General features: G+C 23.3%; 1 protein-coding gene across 1 annotated transcript; it reads left to right on the top strand.

The window, feature by feature from the left end:
* Positions 1–17144: 17144 nt before the first annotated feature.
* Positions 17145–20366, top strand: LOC145834951 (ephrin-A5-like). Its single transcript, XM_082942479.1, has 5 exons — positions 17145–17288; positions 18604–18761; positions 18952–19077; positions 19240–19455; positions 19835–20366. Exons 1-5 carry the CDS (start codon positions 17170–17172, stop codon positions 19936–19938), a joined length of 723 nt encoding a protein of 240 aa, XP_082798605.1. The 5' UTR covers positions 17145–17169; the 3' UTR covers positions 19939–20366.
* Positions 20367–27829: the final 7463 nt, after the last annotated feature.

Genomic DNA, 27829 nt, shown 5'->3' with positions numbered 1-27829 from the left:
TTTTGTTTTGATAAAGTTGTAGCTCTTAGCTTTTCCCATGACCTCTCGTAAAGTTTATATAAGTTTAATAAAATAACAAACTTTTACTTAAAAATCTAGGTATAACAATTATAACAATAATTCTGTTTAACTTTTCTGGTTTTTCAATTTCTTTTTCTCTACGTCTATAACATTAGAAATAAATTTCATAAAAACAACTAACTGGCTGAAGAAATTAGATAATTGTCACCTTACTTGAGTAAACCAAAAACCTTTAAAAAATATCTAGTTTTGATTTACTAGGTTGCTACTAAAAGTCTACATATAAGTCTAAAGACGATAAAAAATGAACTGTTTAAACAGTTTAATAACATAAAAACATAAAAACATGTGTTTAAAAACTTTAATAGGTAAAATATTTCTTTTAAGCTTTTGTTTAATAACTAGTCTATTAATAAATGTACATATTTAAAAATTATTACTTGATACTTTTGTACAAACGGGATTAAACTGTTTTAAGTTTAATTAAAGACCAAAACTTTAATCAACTTAAATAATATTATTAAAGAAAAATAAAAAAATTAATTACGAATAGTTTTAAAATCGACATTTGTTTAGATAAAATTGTATAATTGATAATTTCCTATATTTAAAATGAGCTGAGTTTTCTTTACGACTAACTTCTTTTTAGAGAAATATTCGTCTACTTTTTGGGTGAACAGCAGTTTGTTTTTTTGTTTAAACTGGACTTGACTTAATAATTTGACATAACTTTTACTTTTAAACTAGTTTGTTGTATTTGTACAAAAAGGAAGATTTGCAATACCAACACAGTAACTTTACACCCTAATAAGATTAAAATTAACTTGTCTATGTTATTTTATATAAGTTGCTTATTGTTCCCATCACCTTATGAATAACACACAGTTGTTTTTGTAAAGTAAACGAAATTTCTATGTTCCCTACGAATAATTGTTGATATTGTTTTTTTTTTGTTTACTAAATAAGTTTCCACTTAGTTAACAATTTGGTAGATATAATACATTAACAAAATTAAAGAAACTTGTGTTAATTATTACCCAATATTTCTACTTAAATATACTAACATTTATTTTTTTTAATGTGAACATCAAAAGACATACAAGTCTTTTTTAAGTTTAGAATTTATTTTGAATATTTTGTGGATTACAAAAAATATGTATAGAAGAATGTGTTGTTTTTATAATATTTAGATTTTTTAATGCACTACAAATATGTGTTGTAGTTGTTTTAACAATAATAATGGTAAACAACTAAAACGTTGTTTGTAAATATTATTAATATATTGCCAGGTTGTATCTCGATCGATTTTTTTTGAAGTTTTTAACTCATCAGCCAAGTATTTGTCTTCAATCAAGCTTCTGTTGATAAACTATTACTGTGCTTTTTAAGTAAAGTCAGATTAAAAATAGACTTCCAATAACTGTTTATCAGTTTATACTAAGTTCATAAAATGTACTAAATAACACAAATTACTAGAGTTATTTTTTTCTATGCTGTAAAACAAATACAAAGATAAAAATAAATTACTACATTATGTAAATACAGCTCTACCTATGATAACAATCTAATCAATTACTCATTAGCAGTCAGCATTTAGTTTCCTTCCTGGATAGCTGTAGTTAATACACGTTTTATTTGAAAGATAGTAGTTTGTTTAATAAATTAAAATTAAAATCATTTTATCAAAACATTTCAGATTATACATGATAAATTGATATGACAGTAATCATAATTATAATTTTAATAACAAAATATTTTCTAACAAATAAATAAATATAAAATTCAACCGAAATCGTAAAACTAAAGAGTTTTATATACATATTTAGTTATAAAACCTAATATTTTGTTGTAAAGTAGGTATTTAATAAATACATTATATTAAAAAAACTTATTGTTATGGAATATATATACTAATTATGAGCTTAATACTTTAACTAGTTATATTGAAACTAAAGTTCAACTTTTTTTAAAATTTCTAAACAACAAATTGTTAACTATAGTTCTAGACTTGCTAGTTTTAAAAACATTACCATAACTTTATAGTAGTTTTATGATTTATTAATATGTGTATTTGAAGTATGAATTATGTAAGCTGGATAGTTTTTTCGTATTTATTAAACCCTTAAGCCCTGCGATAAATAATAACCAAACAAAGATTATACTAAGTTGTGAAATTTAAGAAGTTACATACTACCATTTGAAAAGTTTTTGAAAATATAGTTTAGTTTAAATTATAGAATTCACAGAATGTTTATTTTAATTATTTCAAATGTGAACTTTTCGGCGCAAAGTGATTTAAATGTCATTGTAAGGCTTGTCTTAAATCTTAACAATAAAATGACTAAATGATGAACATAAACTCTTAGCTATTTAAGAGTATTTTAAAGTGATTATATAAGGGCTTAAACATTTTAAGAGGAATTTTTTTCTGAAGAAAGCTACAAAAGCAATAGAAAGATTTTGTAATAAAATACTTAAGTAGTTACAGTTAGATGCTTTTAAAGTTGTATTTTATTTTTTTTATAACAAAAACAGACAGTTTTAATTGTAAAACATACTTTTCTTTATAGAAACACAGTTCTATAAGAAAAGTATATTTAAAGCACAATTTAATTAAAATTGAAGCAAGTTCTAAGTCAGTGGATTAGTTACGGTTGCTTATATTTAGATAATGTGTTTTGAATTTTGAAAATTGACAGGCACTTTGTTGTATGCTTTCACGCAAGTTTAAAAGTTTTCTTTAATGTATTTATTTTTGATTTCAGACATAAAGTATCATAAAATTTGATTTTAACTTGCCGTAATATACCAAGTGTTGATTTATGCGTTTTAAAATTTGCATTGAAATTTAACTAAAAAATGAATTTAAACAATTTTAACTAAAAATAACTGATAAAAATATAAAAAATAAACAATACAATTAAATGTATCATAAACTTTTTTATTAGCAATTGTTAATATTAACTTTAAAATTGTGCATTTTCCTTTTTTTTTCAGTTGTACGAAAGTTAAACACAGCATAGACTGGAACCAATATATCAAAAAAAAATAGAAAAAATGATTAATTTAATAATTAAACATAGTACATAAATAATTAAAAATTTTGAAATATTGTTTAATTTTTCAAAGTTCAGCAACAAATTGAATACTGTATAAAGAATATTTGAAATAGTCAAAAAAAATTAAACGGCTATAGATTGAAAGAATATGTATACTTTTATTTCAAGTGCGATGAAGAATTTATTTTATTTTATGTTTTAGCTTAATTAGAATTTATAGTTAAATCCCTACTACAAAATAAAATGTACAATTGTAACCAAAATGACTATAAATTTTCGTTTTTAAATTGACCATAACACGTCCTTATTTAAAATAAAGTGTCTTGTTTTGTATATGTGTCATTACAATTCATTATATGTACTAAAAACATTTAGCTTCCTGATTAAACGGATTTATAAATAAAAACGATTTTAAAAAGGTACTAAAATGTTTGATTGATAACAAATGAACTTACTTAACTTGTAAACATTGATTGACTATTTACTGTAATACAGATTACTTAATTTTATATACTTTTGTATACTTTTAAATAATTATAGATATAATAAATATTGATTTTAAAATGACAGCATAAAATTAAACGTTTGTTCGTTTAAAACATACTTCTCCTAATCCGATAATAGTTTTTGTGATTATAATATATATATAGCTACAAAACAAGAAAAGGCTTAAAAAGTACTAATCATAAAAATATCATTTTAAAAATATAAAATTTTGTTAAAATAAAATTGGCATAATTTATAACAAATTTGTTCTAAGGCAATTTGTACAGTATATTTGTGTTTTTAGCTAAAAACTTATAAATTGGGTTCATAAAAACAATAAGTAATACATGTATTTTTTTGATCACGTTTATATAGCTTAAAACGAGTAAAATAAATTTTTATCCTACAAAAACTCAGCTTGCACTAGAAATATTTTGCAAGTAATACGTAAGCAAATACTTAACATGACATATATACCAGCTGTTTATCATTACATTTAAAGCTGCAATTATTTGAGAATTTTATAACTAACATTTTTATACAAAGCATAAAATTGCTATGTTACACAGAATTAAGCTGCGTAATTCTGAATGTGAGAATATTTTGAAAGTTAAATTGTTTCAACACCTGTACACTTTTGTCGACTAAATGATAAAAAGTTGTTTATCTTGCAAATTTCAATCTAGTTATATACAATACATCATTTAAAATCAGAATTAACATTTTTTAAGAACAATTAATTAACATAAAATATTTTGTTATAATTTTAAAGTTTAGTAAATGATTTTAGTAATATAAGTTTAAATAAGTTACTTTTTACAATACTTTTAGTTTTACATTTTTTGGTTTCAAACAACCTTGAACTTTTTACATACTAATTTACTTTTGAAGAAACGTAACTCTAACTATTGGCAGACGACATGTGTTTTTGTTTGAATTCAATCCAACTATACCAACAATTACTTAACCAAGTATTCAGTAAACATTTATTTTTAAAAGTAATTTGTTAGTTTTGTCGAAAAAGAAAGCATTGTAAATCCAACAAGAAACTAAACAAGATTAAAACGATTCTGATTATGTTAGTGAGTTTGATCAACTTACTAGTTACTTGTATTGTTCCCATGACCTTGAGTTTAATGTAAGGTAGTTTTTTTTAGAGTAAACAACAATGCTTTTTTTAAGGCATACGTTTTCAGAAGTTTTTGTTTTGTTTATTTACACAGTTTTTGACTAGTTTAGTGTAACGTAGTATACACTACAAAAGTAAACACTTTTAATTATTTGAAATCATGTAATGTTGTTTGTATGTTTAAAATGTATTTTAAATTTATAAAAGCGAGTAGTTGTACTTTTAATTTGAAACTAATCTTGAAATTAAACCTTTTTATTTTCATTGTTGTAGATTAATACTGTCAATTAAAGAAACAACGAAGTTTTTATACAATATTTTTTGATATTGTTGTGTTTTTAAAACGTTGAAATTAAAGTTTTAGAAGCATATGTTTAAACAGACGTTTGTAAAATGAATATAAATAAAACATGTTTAAATATGATTGGTCACTTGCCAAATATTTTGATTGACGGACATATTTGATGTTTATGTTTACTGATTAGCCAACTACTTGTCTTTGTTCAATCCGCTGTATTTCCAGTTTTTGTTAGATTTCACATTTATATATATACATATATAGATATATATAAATAGAATTAAGTTATTTAACTTGATAAATTAAATTCTACACTGAGCCCACCTTAAGGGCTTTATTAATAAAAAAATTATTTCAAGATGTAAAACTCAAAGGACTCGAGTTTCGTGCCTATGCACTCATCAGCTTCAAAACAAGTTTAAAATAAAGCACAGAACAAAAAACACAAATGAAAGTTAAAAAATTTTTCTCATAAATAGATTATGACGTAATTTTGAAACTATCAAAAATCATGCAAAACGGCTTGTGAAAAATTAATTTACCAATCAACAATTAACTGGCAAAAATTCATGAAACTTCAGTGAGTGAATATATATTACGACAGATAATTGAACGAGATAAAGATAAAATTAAGGTACAAACTGAAATTTAGATTATTTTAAGATGAAATTAAAACTTGTTAAACTTTAGAGTCAATGTTACTTTATTTAAACTTTATTGGGTTTAACTTGTCAGTCTAAATATTTAAAACTTTAACAAAAAAAAAACTCTAATCCATACTATAACTTAATACATTATGCTCAATATGTATACATTAGTAAAACTACTTAAATATAATTAAACTGGAAGTTACAGATATGTAATTATCTGATAACTTTTTTTCGATGTTTATTTAGTCATAAATAAGTTTAACCCTTATTGACAATATAAGTTTGTAGCGTTTTAATTACGTTAATAGACATATAAACATGTTATCCTAATTTAAGATTAATAATAGCCAATACAAAAATAATTTATTCGAGTTTTTCAAAGTAGTGTAAACTTTATTGTCATTTAGAATATGCAAACTTAATTTGAAAATATATATTAATTTATAAAAGTAAAAGTTAGAGGATGTATACAGCTAGAAAAACTAAATAAACAGCTAAAAGCTTCTTATTAACAATAATTAAAAATAAAATAAATTGAGATATTATTATACAAATTTTTAAACGATTTTTAAACCTATATACAAATAACTAAAGTTTTTGTAAGCCCTTTGAAAAAGTTCTGTGGATAAAAATCTTAAACTACTTGTTTATTTTCCTTCTATTGTTTTTTGTTAGTGTAAATGGTTAAATATAAAATCCAACAATGTTTGTTATTAAATAAATTAACAAGACTAATAATAAAGTCTAACAGGCTTATACACTTAAATCAGTTTTAGTTACTATTTTTATTTTAATCCGTTTCTTTTTAGTGCAAGGCACATTAAAGCTGTAAATGTTTATAGTGAAATATTTTATTTATAAACAAATTTGAAACAATTTTTTACGCAAGCTTAGTTACGCTTATTATTTTATCAAACTTAGACAGTTTACCTGTTAGTTGCTATCTAATAAAGTTTTATTTGAAAATATAATAATATGTATTTTAAAAGCTGTTGAAATTAATTAAAGATACGATCAACATTTATAAGTTAATTATTTAGTTATAAAAATCCTTTTTGTAGCAGTAGAAAAAATATTGTCCAAAAGTTAGTTTTTTGACACTGTTACTAAATGATAGTTTGTGACTAACGCATTATCAAAGTATTGTTCAAAACTGTTCAAGTTACTTTAAATAATGAGAAGTAATTTTCTTGAAATAAGACTTAAAAAATTATATTATGTTTATAAAGACAACTGATACCAAAATATTCATTATTGACTTTTAATGATACCAATAAAAAAATTTTAAATGATATTCCAAGATCAAAAAACAAAAAGCAATTTTTAGTACACTAAGCCTGTTTGTTTGAAAAAAAAAATAAGAATTTCTATTTTAACTAAAAAAGTAACCAACAATATAAAAAAAAACTTGTACATAATTTTAATTAGATTATCGTATAAGCTTATGTTTTACAACAATTTTTTGTGAGCTAGATTCTACTTAGTACAAAAAGTTTTATTTAAATTTTATATACTATTTCCAAATATACATACACATAATAATTGAATTAAAAAGCTGAAAGGTATCTAAAAACGTATAACGTTTAGTATTTAATGCAGTTATTTAATGAAACTTAATAAATTTTACCAAACCTGAACTATAAATTAATGTTTATAAATTGGCAAATGAAAAAAAGTTTGTTTACTGTATGTATACTCAGAAAATTAATTATAAAAATTTAATTTACTAGCAAGATATAATAATAATAAACACCACAAGAAAATAATCTCAGTTGGTGAATAACTAAAAAATATTAAAAAATAGATATAGTGGTTACACATATTTCACAGGTGTAAACTTAAAAATTTGAAATAGTAAAAAACCATACGAATCATTTAATTGTTCTGTCATAATCGATTAAGATGTTTAAACCAAAAATAAAAAACATGTTCATTTAATATACTACAGCTGTATTGCTATATAAAGAAATGTTTGTGATGTATGTGTTCAACATGATTTTTTAGACTTAATTCGATAAAACTAAGCAATTAACTGCCCATTGTGATTAATTTACCAACTTATTATAACAACTTTAGTTAATTTAAGTTTAATACAATTAATAAGTAATTTAAACTTACTATACTAAATGGTATTTCATGTATCTAAAAAATAGGTAGTTTTTAATGTTTTTAAGTAAACACCTTTATATTTTCTATTGAAACGATTATAATGTGTATCATATAAATATAAGTAGATTGCAACTGTAGATTATTGATTACATATACTTATTATTTTTTGATTATCACACCTGTAAGCTTTAAAACTGAAAAAAGTGTCAAAACTTGAAACAAACCGATTAATTGTTATGGTATAGCGAAAAAAAATTGTGTCAACCAACTATTAAAAAAGTATCAGGTTGTTCTTATATGATAAAAACAGCTGTGTTATTAGATGACCAAAACAGATATATTTAAAATGTATATTTAAACTTGTTTTGTTTATAGAAAATAAGATTGAAGGTTTTAGCTGGAGATCATTAAAAAAACATAATAGAAACTTCTATCCTTTTATTCGTTGACTAATGCTTAGAATATTTTAAAGTTTTTATTAATAGCTTATTTGTTAAACAATTGAATTTAGTTTACAAGTTAATCTTATTTATTGCTTACGTCCTTTAAACGTTTTTCTTTTGGATAGATAAAATGCATTTGTGTATATGTACACTAAAATGAATATTTTATTCTTAACTTGAATTTCTACAACTTAATGAACGATTCATAACTATAAAAAGCATATTCTATATATACATCAAAATACTTTTCACCAATTGTTGTTGTAAAACTAAACATTTAAAAACGATATATAATTCTAGTAGACAAACTATGTTATAAATATTGAATTTTGCAAAAAAGGTCACCACCATTTATGCAAATCTTAGTTTTATAAACATGATTATGACTCAAGTAAAATTGATACTTAAAATTCGAAGCACGATTTTTTTAAGGTTTAGATCAAATACATCGCAAAGTAAGATTATAAATACGTGGTTTTTGAGACAACATTAGTCCAAAACTGTTTTCTAAACTTAACCTTTTTTTTTAAATACATTAATGTAGTATACTTGAAAATACAGTATATAAAACAATTTACTATAAGTTTAAAAAAGAGTACAACTTTTTATAAATGTAAACAATACTTTTTGCCTTTTGTTTCTATCTAAAACGCAATTCTCTTTCCAACTCAATTTAATTTAAAACGTTTATTATTTTAGTATCAAATAGTTTTTTTTCTGTAGCAAGTAAAAAAGATGTAAATAAACTATAAAAATTTATAAAACTTTTCAACAAAATTTGCTAACTTTATCAAAAAACAAAAACTTGTCGAAAGCAAAAAATTAATCAAGGGTAACTCTACACCTTGACAAGCTTAACACAACTTTGAAACAACTTTTGTCTGTCTCCGTCTCATAAAAGTTTTGTTTTGATAAAGTTGTAGCTTTTAGCTTTTCCCATGACCTCTCGTAAAGTTTATATAAGTTTAGTAAAATAAACAAACTTTTACTTGAAAATCCAGTTATAATATTTTAATAATATTTTTGTTTAACTTTTCCGCTTTTATTTAATTACTATTTCTCTTTGTGTAGGACATTAGAAGTAGTTTTCATAAAAACAACTGGCTGAGAAAATTACTTAAATGTCACCTTATTTAAGTAAAATAAAAAGAAATATATAAAAAAATATTTAACTTTGGCTGGTGCTAAAAGTCTACATATATGTAAAGATGATAAAAAAAAACTGTTTTAAAAGTTTAATAACATAAATACAAGTATTTAATGACTTTAATATATAAAATGATTTTTTTCAGATTTTGTTTAATAACTAGTCTATTAATAAATATACATGTTTAAAAATCATTACTAAACATTTTTGTTAAAACGGAATTAAACTGTTTTAAGTTTAGTTAAAAACTAAAACTTTAACCAACCTAAATAACATTATTGTAAAATATAAAATGAAAAAAATACAAAGTTAAATTACGTATAGTTTTAAATCGATATTTATTTATATAAAATTATAAAAGTTATAATTTACTTATATTTAAAGTGAGCTGAGTTTTCAGTACGGCTAACTTCTTTTTAAAGAAGTATAGGTCTACTCTTTGGGTTACAGCATTTTGTATTTTTGTTTAAACTGGACTCAATTTAACAATTTAACATAACATTTACTTTCAAAGTAGTTTATTGTATTTGCACAAAAATGAAGATTTGAAATATCAACGCAGTAACTTTAAACCCTAATAAGATTACAATGAACTTGTCTATGTTACTTTATATAAGTTGCTTATTGTTCCCATGACCTTATGGATAACATGATTTTTTCGAGTAAACAAGATTTATGTGTTCCCAACGAATAATTGTTGATATTTTTTTTTGTTTACTAGATAAGTTTCTGCTTAGTTAACAAATTTGGTATATATAATACATATACAAAATTTAAGAAACTTATATTAATTATTACCCAATAATTCTACTCATATATATTAACACTAAAAATATATTTTTTTTTGATTATGAACATCAAAAGACAAATAAGTATTTTTTCAAGTTTAAGAACATTTTGTGGATAACAATTTATATAAAGAAGAATATTTTATTTTTATTAGTATAATTTATAGTTTTCTTAACAAGATGTACTACAAGTATATGTTATAGTTGTTTTAGCAATAATAATAGTAAATAATAAAACACTGTTTATAAATATTATTGATAAATTGCCAGGTTGTATCTCGATTGTTAGGTTATTTTGATGTTTATATTTACTTATCAGCCAAGTATTTGTCTTCAGTCAAGCTTCTATTTATAAACTATTTCTGTGCCTTTAAAGTTAAGTCAGAATAAAAATACTTTTCAAATAACTGTTTATCGTTTAATGGTATGTTCAAAAATGTACTTAATATTATAAATCATTAAAGTTTTTATTTTGTTATGTTATAAAACGAACACAAAGATAAAAATACATAATTTTGTTATGTAAATACTGCTTTACTTCTGATTACAATCTAATGAATTACTCATTAGCGGTCAACATTTAGTTTCTTTTCTAAATAGTTGTAGTTAGTACACGTTTTATTTGAAAAGTAATAGTTTGTTTGATAATCAAAATTAAAATCCTTTTATCAAAACTTTTCAGATTATATGTGATAAATTAGTACGACAGTAACCAAGATCATAATTTTAATTACAAAATCTTTTATAACAAACAAACAAAAAAAAACTTCAACCAAAAGCATAAAACTAAGGAGTTTTATATACCTATTTGAGAATAAAACCTACCTGTAAAATAGGTATACTTAAATACCTGTAAAATAGGTATTTAATGATTACATTATAGTAAAAAATTTATTGTTATGGAATATATATACTAATTATGAACTTAGTATTCTTAGAGTCATAACTTAGAGTTATGTAAGGTAGATAGTTTTTCTTATTTATTTAACTCTAAAAACCCTGAAATAAATAATAAAAAAACAAAAATTATATTAAGTTATGAATTATAAGAAGTAAAATATTACCATTTGAAAAGTTTTCAAAATCATATTCAAGTTTAGAATAAAAATTTCATAGAACATTTTTTTGAATTAATTCAAATGTAAATTTTTTGGCGCATAGTTATTTAAATATCTTCTAAAGGCTTGAATTTAATCTTATCAGAATGACTCAAGGATTAAAATAAACCCTTAGCTATTTAAGAGTATTTTAAACTGTTGATATAAAGGCTTAAACACTTTAAGAGGACATATTCCTCTTGAAATTTACAGAAGCGATAAAAATATTTTGTAATAAAATACTTAAGTAGTTACAGGTAAATGCTTTTAAAATTGTGTTTATATTTTTCATAACACAAAACGGACTGTGTTTTAACATACTTAATTGTAAAACATATTTTTGTTTATAATAAAAGTATACGCAGTTTTATACGAAAAATATGTTTAACGCAAAATTTGCTTAGAATTGAAGCAAGTTCTAAGACAGTGGATTAGTTACGGTTGCTTACATTTATATAATGTGTTTTGAAAATTGAATAAATTGACAGGTACTTTGTTTTATGCTTTAACGCAAGTACAAAAGTTTATTTTAATGAAATTATTTTCAGACATGACGTATTATAAAATTTGATTTTAGTTTGCCGTAATATACCAAAAGTTGATTAATACGTTTTAGAAATTTGTAATGAAATTCAACCAAATAATGAATTTAAACAGTTTTTGCTGAAAACAAGCGATAAAAGTATTAAAAATAAACAACAAACTTAAATGTATCATAAACTTTTTTGTCAACAATTGTTAAATTAATTTTAAAATTATGCATTATCGTCTTTTTTGTATTTAATTGTACACAACTTAAACGCAGCATAGACTGGAACCAGTATATTGAAAAAAGTGGAAATAATAAGTTATTTGTAAGTGCAACATAGATACAAAAATATTTTCGAATTTTCAAATATTGTTTTATTATTCAAAGTTCAACAACAAATTGAATAATTGAAATAGTCAAAAAAATTTATTCGGCTGTTTTTCGATAGCATATAATTTTTTTATATACTTTCAAAATTAGTTATCAAGTGTAAATAAATTGAAATATGATGAAGTGTTTACTTTATTTTGTTTCATATTTCAGCTTAACTAGATTTTATCTTTAATCCACCACTACAAAATAAAATGTACAATTGTAACCAAGATAACTATAAATTTTTGTTTTTAAATTGACCATAACACGTCCTTATTTAAAATAAAGTGTCTTGTTTTGTAGTTGTCTTATTACAATCAATTATCTGTAATAAAAACATTCGGCTTCCTGATTAAAAAAATTTAGAAAAAAAAAAACTATTTCAAAATGGTACTAAACTGTTTGATTGATAACAAATGAACTAACTTAACTTGTAAACATTGATTAAATATTTACTGTAAAACAGATTACTTTATTTAAGATATTGTTGTATCTCTTGAAAGATTTAAAGATATGATTAATATGGATTTTACAATGACAGCATAACATTTAACGTTAATTCATTAGAAAACATATATTTTATTTCGATATCTTTGTGTGTATAATATAAGTACAGCTACAAAACAAGAAATGGCTAAAAAAGCACTAAATTTAAATATAATATTTTAAAAACAAGATAGTTTGTTAAAATTAATTGAGCATAATTTAAAAAAAAAACTGTTTTAAAGCGATTCATAAAGTATATTTTGAGTGTTTATCTAAAAACTTAAAAATTAGGTTCATTAAAACATTAAGTAAACAATGTAATTTTTTTGGATCACGATTATTCAACTTGAAACAAGTAAAATAAATATTTCTCTTACTAAAACTCAGCTTGTACTAAAATATTTTGCAAGCTTTACGTCAACAAATACTTAAGTGACATATACACTAGGTGTTAACATTACGTCTAAAGCTGCAAATATGCAAGATTTTTATCACTTATTTTAAAAAGTGTAAAATTACTACTTTCCACTGAATTAAGCTGCGTAAATTTGAGTGATAAATTTTTTAAAACGTTAAACTTTTTCAACACCTGTATATTTTGTCGACTGAATGATTGAAAGTTGTTTATCTTTGAAAGTTAAATTTGATATAAAAGGATGCAACAAAATTAACAAGTCTTTGTAATTTTAGATAATAAATAAATTTGAAATTTGAAATTGAGTTAAAAAATTTCAGTAGTAAAGTAAAAATAATTACATTTACCTGTGTACACTTAAACAAACTTTTTAGATTCATACAAACTTCAATTCTCTTGACGGCTAATTTACTTTAGAATAAATTTTACTCTTCCTATTGGCAAACGGTATGTGTTTTTGTTTGAGTTGAATCCAACCATAGCAACAATCATTCAACAAAATTTCAGGAAACACTTACTTTTAAAAGTAAATATTAATTTTGTTGAAAAACAAAACTTTGTAAAAATAACAAAGAAACTAAACAAGATTAAAATGATTCTGTTTATGTTTGTTATTTTGAACAAGTAGCTAGGTAGTAAGTACTGTTCCCATGACCTTAAGTTTAGTATAGGGTAGTTTTTTAAAGTAAATAAACATTGTTTTTTTTTGCAAGGCATACGTTTTACAAAAGTTTTTGTTTGTTTATTAAATTAGTTTTTGATAAGTTCAGTATAGTGTAACTTACATTATACAAGTAAAGCTTTTGATTATATTAAATTATGTACTTTTTTTATATTAAAAAAAAAGTTTACAAAAAACTTTTTACTTACTATTAACTTAAAATTAATCTTATATTTAGAAAAAATTGCTTTTCTGTTTTGTAAAGTTGTAGATTAAGATTATTATTCAAGTAAATAATCACTTTTGGCTAGTGTTGTGTTTGAAAAATCTTCAGTTTAAGTTTTAGTAGCATATGTTTTAGACAGACGTAAATAAAATCAAAATGAATAAAACAGATTTAAAAGTATGATTGGTTACTTGCCAAACATTTTTTGATTGACGGACATTTTTGATGCTTATGTTAGCTGATTAGCGAATCACTTGTCTCAGTTCAAACTGCTGTATTTACAAACTTTTAGATAGTTTTAATATCTTAAACTGACAGTAAAATATTTTTGCCTTATTTGGTATGTAAAATACTTTTTTATAAATTTAAGTAAAAGTTATTTTGTTTTTCTACAAGCTCAGTTAACAATTTTTATAGATTTATAGTAGTACAGCAAAAAAATTATTTTATACTAGAGGTTTAAAGTTGTTATAAGTTATATTTTTTTTATTTAACACTTGTTTGGGTAGTAAGTATATATTATAAACGTAAATAAGTTTAAAACTATTTAAAAACTGCAAGCATAGTTCAAGATAAATGTTAAATTTTTTTATATTATAAAATAACAGAACTTTCTAATCTTAGCAAATCTTTTTTTGTTAGTTTTACTGACAATAAAACATAAGTTAAAAACTTTCAATATTTTATTATTTTAATAAATGTCCCAAAATATTTATTTCAAACTTTATTTTTTTCAAAAATTGTTTTTGATGTAACAATATTTTACTAAAAATTTTTCAATAAACTATGAATATTAAAATGCAAAGTAATTTAGGATTTTTCCTTTAATAACTTTTAATTTTAACAAAGTTATTTTGAATAAAAAGAAGAGAGAATCAGCTTTATTGATTTTAGCTGTGTTTAAAAGCTTTTAAAACTAAATATAAGATAAAAGTAAAAACTTTGTTTTATAAATATAGTATTAATAGTGATTTAAATCTAATCAATTACTCATTAGCTGTAAACAATTAGTTCAATCTATAGTTAATTTTAGATAATCCACGTTTTTACTATAAGATTACAATCAGTGATTTTAAGAGAGTTAACAATTTTATTAGTACAAGTTAGACTTTTTGATAAATTAGTATGATAAAGGGCTGAGTTAAATTGTATCATACTTAATCTAACTAGTTTAAATACCTTATAAATAAAGAGTTAAATTAAGCTAATTTTAAATCGGAAAACTTTACAAATAAAACTTGTATAAAAAATTTGATATAAAAATGAAATTAACGACTACTTTAATAAAAAATTATAAAAAAAAGCAACACTTTACTTATCAAAACTTTTTTTATTTATTTTAATTTGATATGTGAATGCAATAACTAAGTATGAACGGTAAAATAGTTAATAATTTTTTTATAGATTTATTTTGTTTAAATCTTACTCAAAGATTAAGCTTGTTAAGAAATAAAAACAAGAAAAAGTAAGTAGGTGTCGCCACAGAGCTCATAGTTACGATTTTTTCAGTGGAAAAACTTTTTTTTCATTTTCACTATCTACTTATATCAAGCAGAAGCCTTTTAGTTAGTTTAAGGTTGTGGGCTGGAGTTTTTAATTTCGAGTTTTAATAAAATTCTTACATAAATATTTGTGTTAGGCTCAGTTTACAACTAAAATGTTTGAGTTTAAATAAAGTAAAGTTAATGTGTTAAAATTTATTATTTAACGAGGGGTAACAATTAAAAAAAGGAGTAGTAAAAAATAATGAAAAAAAAAAAACTTGAAAAAAAACCATTTATTTATTTTTTTTAGTTTGAGAAAATCTAGATATTAAAGTTATAAGCTTTAGCGCGAAATCGTTATAAACCTTTTGATTGCTTGACTAAGAACTTAACACAATAACTTAAAGTTTATCTAAACCCTTTTTGCTTTTGATTAGACTTTTAAGTTACAAGTCAGATCTATAGTTTAAATATTTTGCTACAATATATACAAATTTGAGATTGTATTATGAGCTATACTTTTTTAATATAAGCCTTTAAACATAAATTGAGTAGCAAGAAATATGTGAGCACTACTGCATAATGTGAGATGTAAGATTAGTTACGCTTTATTACTTTCTGATAATTGATGTTTACAGAAGTTAAAATCGTGACAGGTTTTTGTTATTATTTTTGTTCGAACACTGTTCGATTTTTTGAGAAAAATCTAGAAATTAAACTCACCAATTTTCGCACGAAATCTCAATAATACATTCGATTGCTTGACTAAGAACTTAACACAACAACTCAAGGATTACTTTAAACATTTTTTGCTTCTCAAGTATGCTTGAAGAGGCTTGTAGGGAAGATATAAAGCTCTAAATTACCAGATAGTTCCAAAATACAGAACATATTTTTTAGTTAAAAGAAATATTAAGAATCTACTTTTTTTGCCTTTAACATTACCAAAAAACACAGCTCATTTTTTAATATTTTATAACAATAAAACACAAAGTTCTTACAGTGTCAAAGTAGTTATGTTAGCTTAAGATTAGCTTTTAAACGTAGAAGTGCGAAAAAAGTAGCAAAGATAGTCCTGCAAACCTAAAACCATAAAGTTTGAGCTTCATATAGTACCTAAACACTAAAACATTTTCTCACAAAACAAATTTTAAATGCATCTTTTTGTTATCTTTTATTTTTAAACGAGCTTTTGAAATTAGATAACATAACACAGAAGGCTTCATACACCTAAAAATTCAGAAGACTTTACATAATGTGAGATGCAGGATTAGTTATGCTTCATTATTTTCTAATAATAGATGTTTACAAAAGTTAAAATCGTGACAGGTTTTAGTTTTTACATTGTTTAATGTGTATAAAGTTGCTTCAAAGAGTTTTACTTTTGGTTTAAGAATGTAAGAGTTTGTCTAGTTGATTTGTAAGTTTACCAAAACTTTTATTGATACGTTCATGTGTTGTAAATTAGTTGAAATAAAGCTTAGCATAAGTGATAGAACTTTCAAACGAAAAGTTGTATAATTAAAAAATATGTTTAAGAATCTTAATAAAAAATGACAGTTTTTATTTTGAAAAAGTACTAATACAAACGGAAAGAAATAAACAAAACTTAGATAACCTTAAAAAACCTAATCTATAAATAGTTTTGCTATTTAGTAATAATTTAATAAAATTTTAATTTAGCTTTAATTTAATAAAATAGTTTATTCTAACTAGAAATATTTGCAGATTACCACACCTAAAATACAGCTAAAAGTTAGTTATTAAATATGAATATCAATCTTACGAAGATTTTTCACATTGTTTCTTTTCTAATTACTCTGATTTTAAAAGTGACTTCTGAAAAAGTTAAGCACAACATGTTTTGGAATCCTGATGTTAATGAAATGTTAGTATAACATAAAGCTATTGTATACTATTATTTTTTCTAAACGAAAGTAGTTTTTTATTTACTACAATTTTCTGATATTTTAAATATCGTATTAAATTCGTTATTTTTTTTCGCTTAAAACTACTTTTTATAAAACAAAGCAAAATATTGTTTATGTCCTTTTTTGGTTAAAAAATCATACAGTGTTCTTAAACGTCAGACCAATTACAACAAAATTGACGTAATTTTATTTTTTGGCAGAAATAATTTGTTTACGTTTATGTAAACTCATTCAAGCGTTTAGAACACTCTTTGTTTTAAGAAAAACTCTTTTTCGTTTTACTAATTGCATAAAACTAAAGTTGAATAAATTTTTATAGTTTTTGTTTGAAATTAAGGTTTTTGTAAACTTTGACAAACATATTTTAATTTTTGTCAAAAATTTAAGTTTTAAATTTAGTGTACAAAACTTGCTTTATACAATGTTTAAATATTACAAACAACAAACAACTATATAGGAATATAAAAAGCTAAAGTAACTTTAACAAAGTTAATGTTAATGTTGTAAGCCTTAGTTTGAACTTAATAATTTTTTTTAACACATAAATTTTTAGAAACACATATATGAAATGCAACCAAGTACTATCAAACCAAACATTTTATAAATTATGTTTGAAATTTTCGGTAAATTACTCTAAAAAATGTAAATTACTGCACTTAGGTTTAAGTCAAAATCACTGTGAAAACTAATTCTAAAAGTTAAACTTTTGTCTTTTAAAATAAAAACTTTGTCTTTATTTCAGAAATTTTTAAACTTTTTATAGAAAAAGTATTTTCTAAATAAAACATACTATTTTTTTTTCAAACTTGTTTTGTTTGTTTGTAAATATTATTTTTTTACTTACAAGTCACAAACAAAAAAATATTTAAAAGAAAGAAGTTTAAACTGGTTTTTTAATAATCTTTTTGTAATAATAATGAATCAAAGAACAAATAGCTAACCATTTTGAAAACAAAACTTTGTATTTAGGTAACATTATACTGTAACAAGCTTAAAAGTTACTCGAGTTTGTTTTTACAAGTTTGTAGCTTAACTATCTCACGGTTCTATTTTGTTTGGTAAAAGATTTTTTATAAGTTTGTAGAACTACTATTTAATACAAATTCTAAAACTTTCACAAGCTTGTGTTAGCTTTTAAGTTATATTTTGTTTTAGTATTTCTATAGCAAATGAATTTTAATTTTAAATCGTAAGCGTTTCAAAATTAAATTTGCATTTTAGTTTTAAAATCATGATTACTTTTAAGTCATTTTTATCCTATGTATAATTCAGACTGTCTAAAGGAAGAATCTATCAACATGATGTAAAAATAGGTGAATATATGGACATAATATGTCCTCAATATGACGTGGATGAATCGAACACTTTGACGTTCGTTATTTACAACGTCACTAAACAAGTATTTGATTCTTGTGGAAAAATTAATGAAGGTAGTTCAAAATAGTTTACAAAAACCTTAAAATGATTTGTTTTTGATTTTATACTAAAAAGTTAAATACTGTTTAATACTTTTGTTTAATTTATTTTTTTCAGTAGTTTAAGATCACGAAAAATCTTACCTAATAAAACTATGTTTCTCTATAGTTTTAATATTTTTTATACAGTAAATTTACCATTTAGGTGCAGAGAAACTTCTTGATTGTAACAAACCAACTAAAAACACAAAACTCACAATGAAGTTTCAAAAGTTCAGTCCTAACCCAAGAGGTTTCATATTCCAACCAGGACAATCCTATTACTTGATGGGTTAGTTTCATAAAACAAATTCTTAAGCTTAAATTTAAAAAAAATGTTTATAAATTACAATAAAAATTTTTTTAGGTATTTCATTTAACTCGTATATAAAATTGACAAAAACTGTGCAAAATTTTCGTACTTACATACAAATATGATTTTAAAATCCTTCAGCGTACACAAGTGACATAGAAGCGAGAAATTCGTATCGAAATTGCAACGATAAAATGAGAATGGAGATCAGAGTACATCCCAAAAGACATCATTATCACATGAAAGACGAAAATGTAATTACATCTGTTTGGAGAAAATCACCAAAATTTCCAGTGACTACAACGTTGAAAACAACTACGAGAAAAATAAATGTTAAGCAAGCTGGTGCTTTTAAAGGTCAGTATAACTCGTTTCAAGTTGTTCATATAACAAAACTTAAGTGCTTCTAAATTGTACAGATGAAATTTTCTTTTGACTTTTTAATTATAAAAAACTTTAACTTAATCAAACTTTAATTAATAACTTATTAGTCTAAGTTTTCCAGTTTCTACATTTTTTTTTCTAAAAATAAAACAAAAAACATGTTGTTTTAATAAACTTTTTATAATATTATAAGAAACACCACAGAAAAGTATTATAGTTCAGTAGCTAAATTAGTCGTACATTTTTTTTTTCATTCCATTTTTTCAGTACAGACAATAAAAGAACTAATAAAAGAACAAAAACTGACCAACAAATATTTATTTTTCATTTTTCAGTCTAAATATTTTTCCAGGTCGTGACCAACCAGGTAATAGTGCAATTGTTACGTCATACAGCACCGTTACGTTTATTACGTCATTAATGACAGCGTTCTCCCTAATTGTTTCCGACTCGTGAAAAAATTGTTATAATATGAGGTCACAATGTCAGATGGTAGGAGTTATTAAGGATGTTGTTGGGAAGCTAATTTTTAAATGAAAATATTTAGTGGTGGTTTTAAATGAAAAAGTATGATGTTCAAATTATTTGACAATGATTCGAGACATTTTGGACTTTTAAATTCTGTTTGTATTTTCGTGTTTTAATATGAATGAAAGCTAAACAATGGTGTACTGAGAAAAAAATTATTAATTCTTTTAGTGTGAAAAACTAAATTTATTAAACGTTTTAATAAAGTTTACAAAATTTCTATTATATTTATAAAAAATATTATTTTAATTTTAAAGTACATATTTTAAAATATTACAAAACTCAATTTCGATTAAAGATTTTTTCAAACCAGCTTAATCGATTTAAATATATGTTTTACTATTGTTTTAGTTTTATTACCTCTCGTTCAAAAAAAAGTTAAGTATTTTTTTTTTCTAACAAAACTTAAAATAAAATAAGGTTGTTAAGAAATATTATCAAAATCACTTTTTACTAAAAGGTATTAAATCTAAAGGTAAATTTTACATCATATTTATAAATACTTTAGTCATTTTTAAAAGATATGATTGTCATCTAACATTTTTGTTAAGCTTGAGACTGATCCAACTTTCTATTTTTTGTACTGCCACTTTTTCGATTGAATAAAACATTACTTCTAATGATTTTTTCTGAAAATAATTTATAAATTATAATTAAAAACCATTTTAAGCTAATAATTTTGAAAACATTCAATTAGAGTAGGTCAAAATGAAAAGTACTTCAGAATTTGAGTTTAAAAAAGAAATTATTCTAACGTTTTATTTTCATTATAAATAATGTCTCTACATTATAAAAAAAAAATTATTTTACATGAGTAAAAGTTTTGGCGTAGATTTGTGTCTTTATTTCAACTTAAACCAAGCATAACAACAATTATTTCAACACTCATACAAAATGTTTTCTTTTAAGATCATTTTGTTGGTTTTGTGAAAAAAGCGAAACTTTTTGAAATACAAACAAAATAATAAGTAAATTTATACTCTAACATAACAAGCTTATAGCTGTCTGTAAAAAAGTTTATGTAGATTTTTTTGAACGAGTTTTTATCTTTAATTTATCCATGGTATAAAATTTTCTCTTAAAAAATCTTTACACCTAAAGTAATGAAGGAATACGTTTTTAATTATGGTTTTATATTGTTATTAAATCTACGTACAGACTTGTTGAACTCAGCTATGTTTAATTATTTTAAATTCTTAGAGCTGTTACAATAGAAGTATTATTGTACAGAAATCTAAGACAATATTCATTCAAAAACATCTTTATTAAAGCAAACAACAAATAAAATCGATTTCGGCTAACGCTTTTCAACTACTTTTGTTAGCAACTAACTTTAAGATTAAATTTTGAGTAAATAAATAGTTAGAGGTTACATCAGAAGAAATCAATTAACACTAATTAGCACAATTGAGCAAAAATTAAATATTAGTTTTATTAACAGTTTAAAATAGTTTGGCAGTTATTAATGATTTTTAATGTAAGTATAAGATAATGAAATTATAAATAGTTTTCAAAAGTACTTAATTTATTATATATGCATATTTTAAGTAAAGAATTAAGTTTAAGAATGGGTACATAATCAAGTACAAACATTAAAAAAATTGAGTTTATTGGTGTTCATGCTTAACAATACACAGATAATCAATTAAAGTTTCCTTATTAAGCAAACTAACGCTAATCACGTATTCAAATAAGCATTAGTTAGTTTGATTAATAATAAATAAACTGTATTATTGGTTACAATTTAAAATGTTTATAGTTTAAACAGTTTACGTTTACTCAAAATAATTAATTTGACGTACTAAAACCGTATTTGTCAAAACCAAACAAGTATTAACGTCTTTTTTTATCTGGCTTAGTATCTATTAAGCAGTAAGTACTTATTTGTTTATTAAAAAACATACTTACATTTTTAAATACCACTTAAAGCGTTTATAAAGTAAAATATATCAGTTAGACATATAAAAAGATTTAATACAGTTTGTTTAGTTTTTAAATGATATGTGTAAAAAGATTGTAGAAAGTTTGAACAGACTTTAAAATAACTTAATCTTTAAAAAAACTTGTTTTAATTTGTATGTTTTTTTGATTATTTGCTTTGTGTAACTTTTTTAACTTTTTCCTTTAAATAACATTGTGTATTTAACGTAACAACAAAATTTAAAATAAAATTTTGGAAATCTACATAAATATAATTTATAAGTCTAAATGCAACGCAAGTAAATATTTTGTTTGACATAAACACCAGGTGTTTATCATACCATCTAAAGCTGCAAATATTCGAAAATTTTATAAGTAAAATTTTTATACAAAGCATAAAAATGCTATGTTACGCTGAATTAAGCTGCGTAAATCTGAATAGAAAGTGTTCGAAAACTTAAAACTTCTCTAATGCTTCGAATTTTTAGGTCAAATGATTTATGATAAGATAAAAACTACACTTTGAAAAAAAAAAAAACTATACATTTATTTTTTAGTTTTTGAGTTGTTTTAATCTCAGCTTAATTTAACATTTTAGAAATCAAATTTATTCAAAAATGCTAATATAAATCTTTATTTTAAACTTTTTCTATTATCAACACTGCATTAATCAATCGAACTTTAGGAGTGTACTCTTAATCAGTTGCTTGCTTTTAGTTGTACAAAATACACAAAATTTTACTGTAAAAATGGTTCACGAAAATAAATGGGTCTGTGATTATAACTGTTGAATCTCCGAAACCACATTAAAGATAAAGTTTACTTTATTGTTCTTCGTAGCATACAGTTGCACTTCTATGAGAAACATATAGAAATTTTTTTTGACGCGAAAACAATATAAGCTTTGATTTGACCTTTAGGATTAGAATGAGCTTTTTTGCCCGTTCAAGTATGTTTTAACCAGTATACACTATACAAAAAATAATATTATAAAGTACAAAATATACAAAATTTTATAGTAAATAAACTGGTTTACGAAAAAAAAAAACGTGGGGCTGTAGTTAAATCTTTGATTTTCCAAAATAATATTTTTAGTTTTTTTTTTTTTGTTGCAGACGCTTGTGTTACTTTCTACGGAAACTTCCAGAATTTTTTTGGCGCCAAAACATTATTAGCTTTGTTTTTACTTATCACAATGACCTTAAGGATTAGGATGAGCTTTTTCGCCCACTCAAGTGTGTTTAAGTGGCCAATGTGGGGGAGATATAAAGCTTACAAGATGACAAAAATTCCAATAAAATACAAACATAAATCCGAAGTAGTTTTTGGTGTAAATGATATAGTTTTTTTTTTTGTTTGAATTTAAAAACCACTAAAAATAAAACTTTAGCATCGTAAGTTTTACACTTTTATACTATATTTTACAAGCAATTCAAGTTTGTTTCAGTTAATTATAGTTTCTAAACAATAAAAGCTATGTAATTTATTTTTGTTACTAACTCAAAAAAAAAAAAACCTTACTTTTTTAATTTTTCCTTTAATATAGATACTATTAATACAATTTTCTTTTTTAATAAAAGTGCTTGCTTTTAACAGATAAGTTTTTAATTATAAAACTTGTATTGTTTTTAATTTGTCAATAACTTTTTAGTTTCAGGTTTTACGCTTAATTATCTGACAAGTAAAATCTTTACAATTACAAACTAAAATATAAAAACTTACCTGTAAAAAACAAAGCTTTGAAAAGTAGCTTTTAGTTTAGGGGTAATAAAAGTAATTAACATCTTTTGGTTTTTTCAAAAAAAAAATTCTTAGTTTATGTAGCTCTTAATTGTAGTTCAGCAGAAAAATCTCTGAAATGGTTGTGATAAACCATTGCAGTTAAACGAATAAAAATAAGCTAAATAGAAATAACTTTAACCTTGACTAGTTTTTTCCAATACATAGTTTTGTTTAAGTTTAAAGCATAATTATTCTAGAATTTAGTTAAGAATTCTCATTTTCAATGAAATGTTATGTTTTTTGTAAAATGTTACTTAATAAACTTAGGCAAAATTTTAAACTGTAGTTGACCTCAAATTTAACTACTTCAAAAAATAATTAGTTTATGTTTAAAGTAGTCAAATCTATTCAAGCGTATACATGAGTCGTTTAGAATCAACAAACTCAGAGAAATTTTTTAAAGGAATAATTTCTTTAACGAAAAGTAATTGTTACATCACACATTTCTAAAAAAAGTTGATACAAAAAATGAACTTTGAAGAAAGAAATTGTCAAATTATAGGCAACGAATCAAATTAAAAGTTACACTTATTAAACGTTTTTTTTTATTGAACAACATAATTAGTTAGATATTAAAACTAAAATTGTTTAAATGTTATTTTATTTTAACTAAGTTTTAACTATTAAAAGTCTTATAAGAACTACAGTGAAAGAAAAAAATTGTAAAGTTGTGAAATACATGAAATGCAAGAAGTGATTAATATAAAAGTAATGATAATGATGTAAACGCAATTTAAAATATGTGAATTACAGCTGTAAGCATTGAAGTGAAAGAAGCGTTCATTTTAAAGTTCATAGTTAATATAAGTTTAGAGCATGTAAATTTAAATGTTTTATACTGGAATAACTTAAGGTGGTGTTCCTTAACTTATTGTATTAAAGTAACAAAATATGAAGCTATACAGTTTATGCATCAGAATTGAATTTACTATTATCGTGTACATTTAAGTTGACTTTTATTTATTTTAGATGAAAGTTAAAAATTCTATAAAAAAAAAAGAAGCATTTAGAACTCTTTTTTGTTGTAAGAACCATAAATACTTTACACAAACAAAATATTTTTCCAAAAAAAAACGAAAATTTAGCTTTATTATTAATAATTGTTGAAAAAATAGTTTTGTTACGTTTGAAGCAAACTTTTTCGAGCGTATATAGAAAAATGTTTTGATTTAAAAACTTGGAAGAAAAAAAAAAAATTTTTCTGAAAAGTTTAAAATAATTAATATGTAAACAAAGTTGATACCGTGACTGACCTCATTTAATTTTTTTTGGAAAAAATAAGTTTGTTTGTTCTTGAATCAAAACAATCCAAGCATATAAGCAAGACTATCCGAGACCACTTAAACTATCCGAGACCACTTAAAAATATTCCTCAAAATAGTTTACATAACAGCTTTGCAAACAATATACAAATCTTCTTCAGGAACAAACAAAATTTGACCCCAATTAAAATTTTTTGGAGAAAGTACTTTTGTTTAAGTTGAAAGCAAACTTATTCAAGTGTGTATGGAAAAATGTTTTGATTTAACAACTTCAAAGATACTTTACAACAAATTCGTACAATAAATATTACATCACAGATTTGTAAACAAATTTGACACAGTTTAAACTTTTGACAGAGTCACAAACTTTGAAGAAAAACTATTGAACCGTATCAAAAGTTTACACTAATTTAATTAAAACTTACACGTAAAAAAATTGAATACTACTTTTAAAAAAAATTTTAACTGTTTTAAGAATTTTTATTTGTTATCAAATTATTGGAATATTAATTGAACATTTTTGATAAAAAATTATAAGGCAACAACAGTGAATAATGATTTATGCAAAAGCAATGATAATGATGTAAACGCAATTTAAAATATGTAAATAGTGATAAATGTAGATGCAATGGTAATGATGTAAACGCAATTTAAAATATGTAAAGTTATAAATTATAAAATATGTAAATTACAGATGTATGCAACGGTGAGTATAAAAACTTACTATAAGTTCATACTTCTAATATAAAATTGAAGCATATAAACATAGACGCTTTATACTTGAGTAACTATATATTGACAATCTTTACTTTTATAAAAACCTTTGAACTGAAACTCATGTATATACTTAATTTTTAACCTATGTAATATTAAACACTAAAATGTGATATTAATTCTAGTGAGCTTGTGTTAAAATACTCTAATGGTTTTAGATCGATTCTTAGGTAGTACTATAAACAGTTATTTTTCAATTTTGGCGCGGAGCATCAATACATTTCGCGCGAAAATTCAGTGTTCTAAGATTTTTAACATACAATGACCTTTCAAGAATACAATAAGCCTGTTCGCTTCTTAAGTGCATTTTCAAGAGGTATGAGGGAAAACAAAAGCTTACAAGATGACAGATATTGTTGTGTATACGTACAGAAACAAAAACGAAAATTTGTAACAAACTCATTTGTTTTATGTTAGTAATATTAAATACTAAATTATATTTCTTCTACTGAAAATTGAACTAAAATACTTGTTGTTTTAAAATAGATTTAGAGGTAAAAATATTGAAAACTTTTTTAGTTTTGGCGGTAAATAAAAAAATATTTCGCGCGAAATTCGTAGCAGCTTTGTTTAAGTTTTTCTACACACAACATACAATGACCTTCAAGAGTACAATGAAACTGTTTGCTTCTTAAGTGCATTCTCAAGTGGGATGTAGGGAAAATAAAAGCTTACAAGATGACAGATAGGACTGTACAAATACGCAGACAGAAACCAAACTTTGTAATAAACTTATTGTATTCTAAAATAAAATGTTAAAGTAGCTTTTTTATCAATTTTCTTATGTACAGCAAAGTTTTAGATATGTATATTAATCGCACAACACGGAATTAAAAATCAAAACATACAATTTTTTGTATTTATTTTTTATATAAACTAGTATTACTAAAGGTATTTAAGTTCGTTTTTGGCGCGAATTATCAATATATTCGCGCGAAATTTGTAGCTGTATTGTTTCGATTTTTCTACACAAAACATACAATGACCTTTCAAGAGGACAATAAGCCTGTTCGCTTCTTGAGTGCATTCTCAAGTGGGATGTAAGGAAAATAAAAGCTTACAAGATGACAGATAGCCTGTATAAGTACACAAGCAAAAAAGAAACTTTGTAATAAAGTCATTGTATTGTAAAAATAGTAGAATGATTTTTTTTATCTTCCTCAAACGTTGTATTATTTTATTGATTTATATAGTACGTACAACTACAATTAGATCAATAAACAGTTACTGTCTCATTTAGTTTTACATAGTACTTTTGTAAGTCTGTAATTTTCTTTACCATATTGCGGACCATACTAATAAAATTTAGTGTAAAGATATGTGTTTTTTATGAAACATCAACAACTTGCTTAAGTTTGGCGCGAAGCTTCAAAACATCTCGCGCGAAATCCGTAGCAGCTTTGTTCAAGTTTTTCTACACAAAAATACAATGACCTTTCAAGAGTACAATGGAACTGTTTGCTTCTTAAGTGTGTTCTCAAGTGGGATGTAGGGAAAATAAAAGCTTACAAGATTACAGATATTGTTCTGTATAAGTACACAAACAAAACCGAAACTTTGTAATAAACTCATTGTGTTGTGAAAAATATTGAAAGCAACTTTCCTATCATTATGTACAGCAAAGTTTTAAATTTAACTTTGTTTTAAATAACACAACAAAACAGAGTTTTAATGAAAACATAAATACTTTTGTTCTTTTTTTATTTTATTTTAGTATTATTAAAGGTAAAATATTATATGGTAAATCAAAATAAAGAGTTCTAAATATAAATATAATTAACAAAAGTTTAACTAAAACATATACAAAAATTTTACATACATAGTAAGTGTCAATCAATATATTTTAAAAATGTGTGTATGTAGTTACGATTTTACTAAGAAAATAAAATTCGTAATGCATTTCTTAACATAATTTGTTGTGAATCTCTTAACAGGTATTTTGATTTTGATTAATAAAAAGATGATCCTAAAGGTTTTATGGTATTCATTGATGTGTTTAAAGTCTAGAGATAAAGCTTGTTAAAGCTTTTGTGTCTGCCACTTGATAGAAATTTGCAAAGACTGTTTTAAATAGAAACAAG

The sequence above is a fragment of the Thalia democratica genome, chromosome 4 (genome assembly GCF_965202585.1).
Source record: "Thalia democratica chromosome 4, ktThaDemo2.hap1.1, whole genome shotgun sequence".
NCBI lineage: Eukaryota > Metazoa > Chordata > Thaliacea > Salpida > Salpidae > Thalia > Thalia democratica.
Note: the sequence above shows the minus strand (reverse complement) of the source record. Positions and strands in the feature narration are given on the sequence as shown.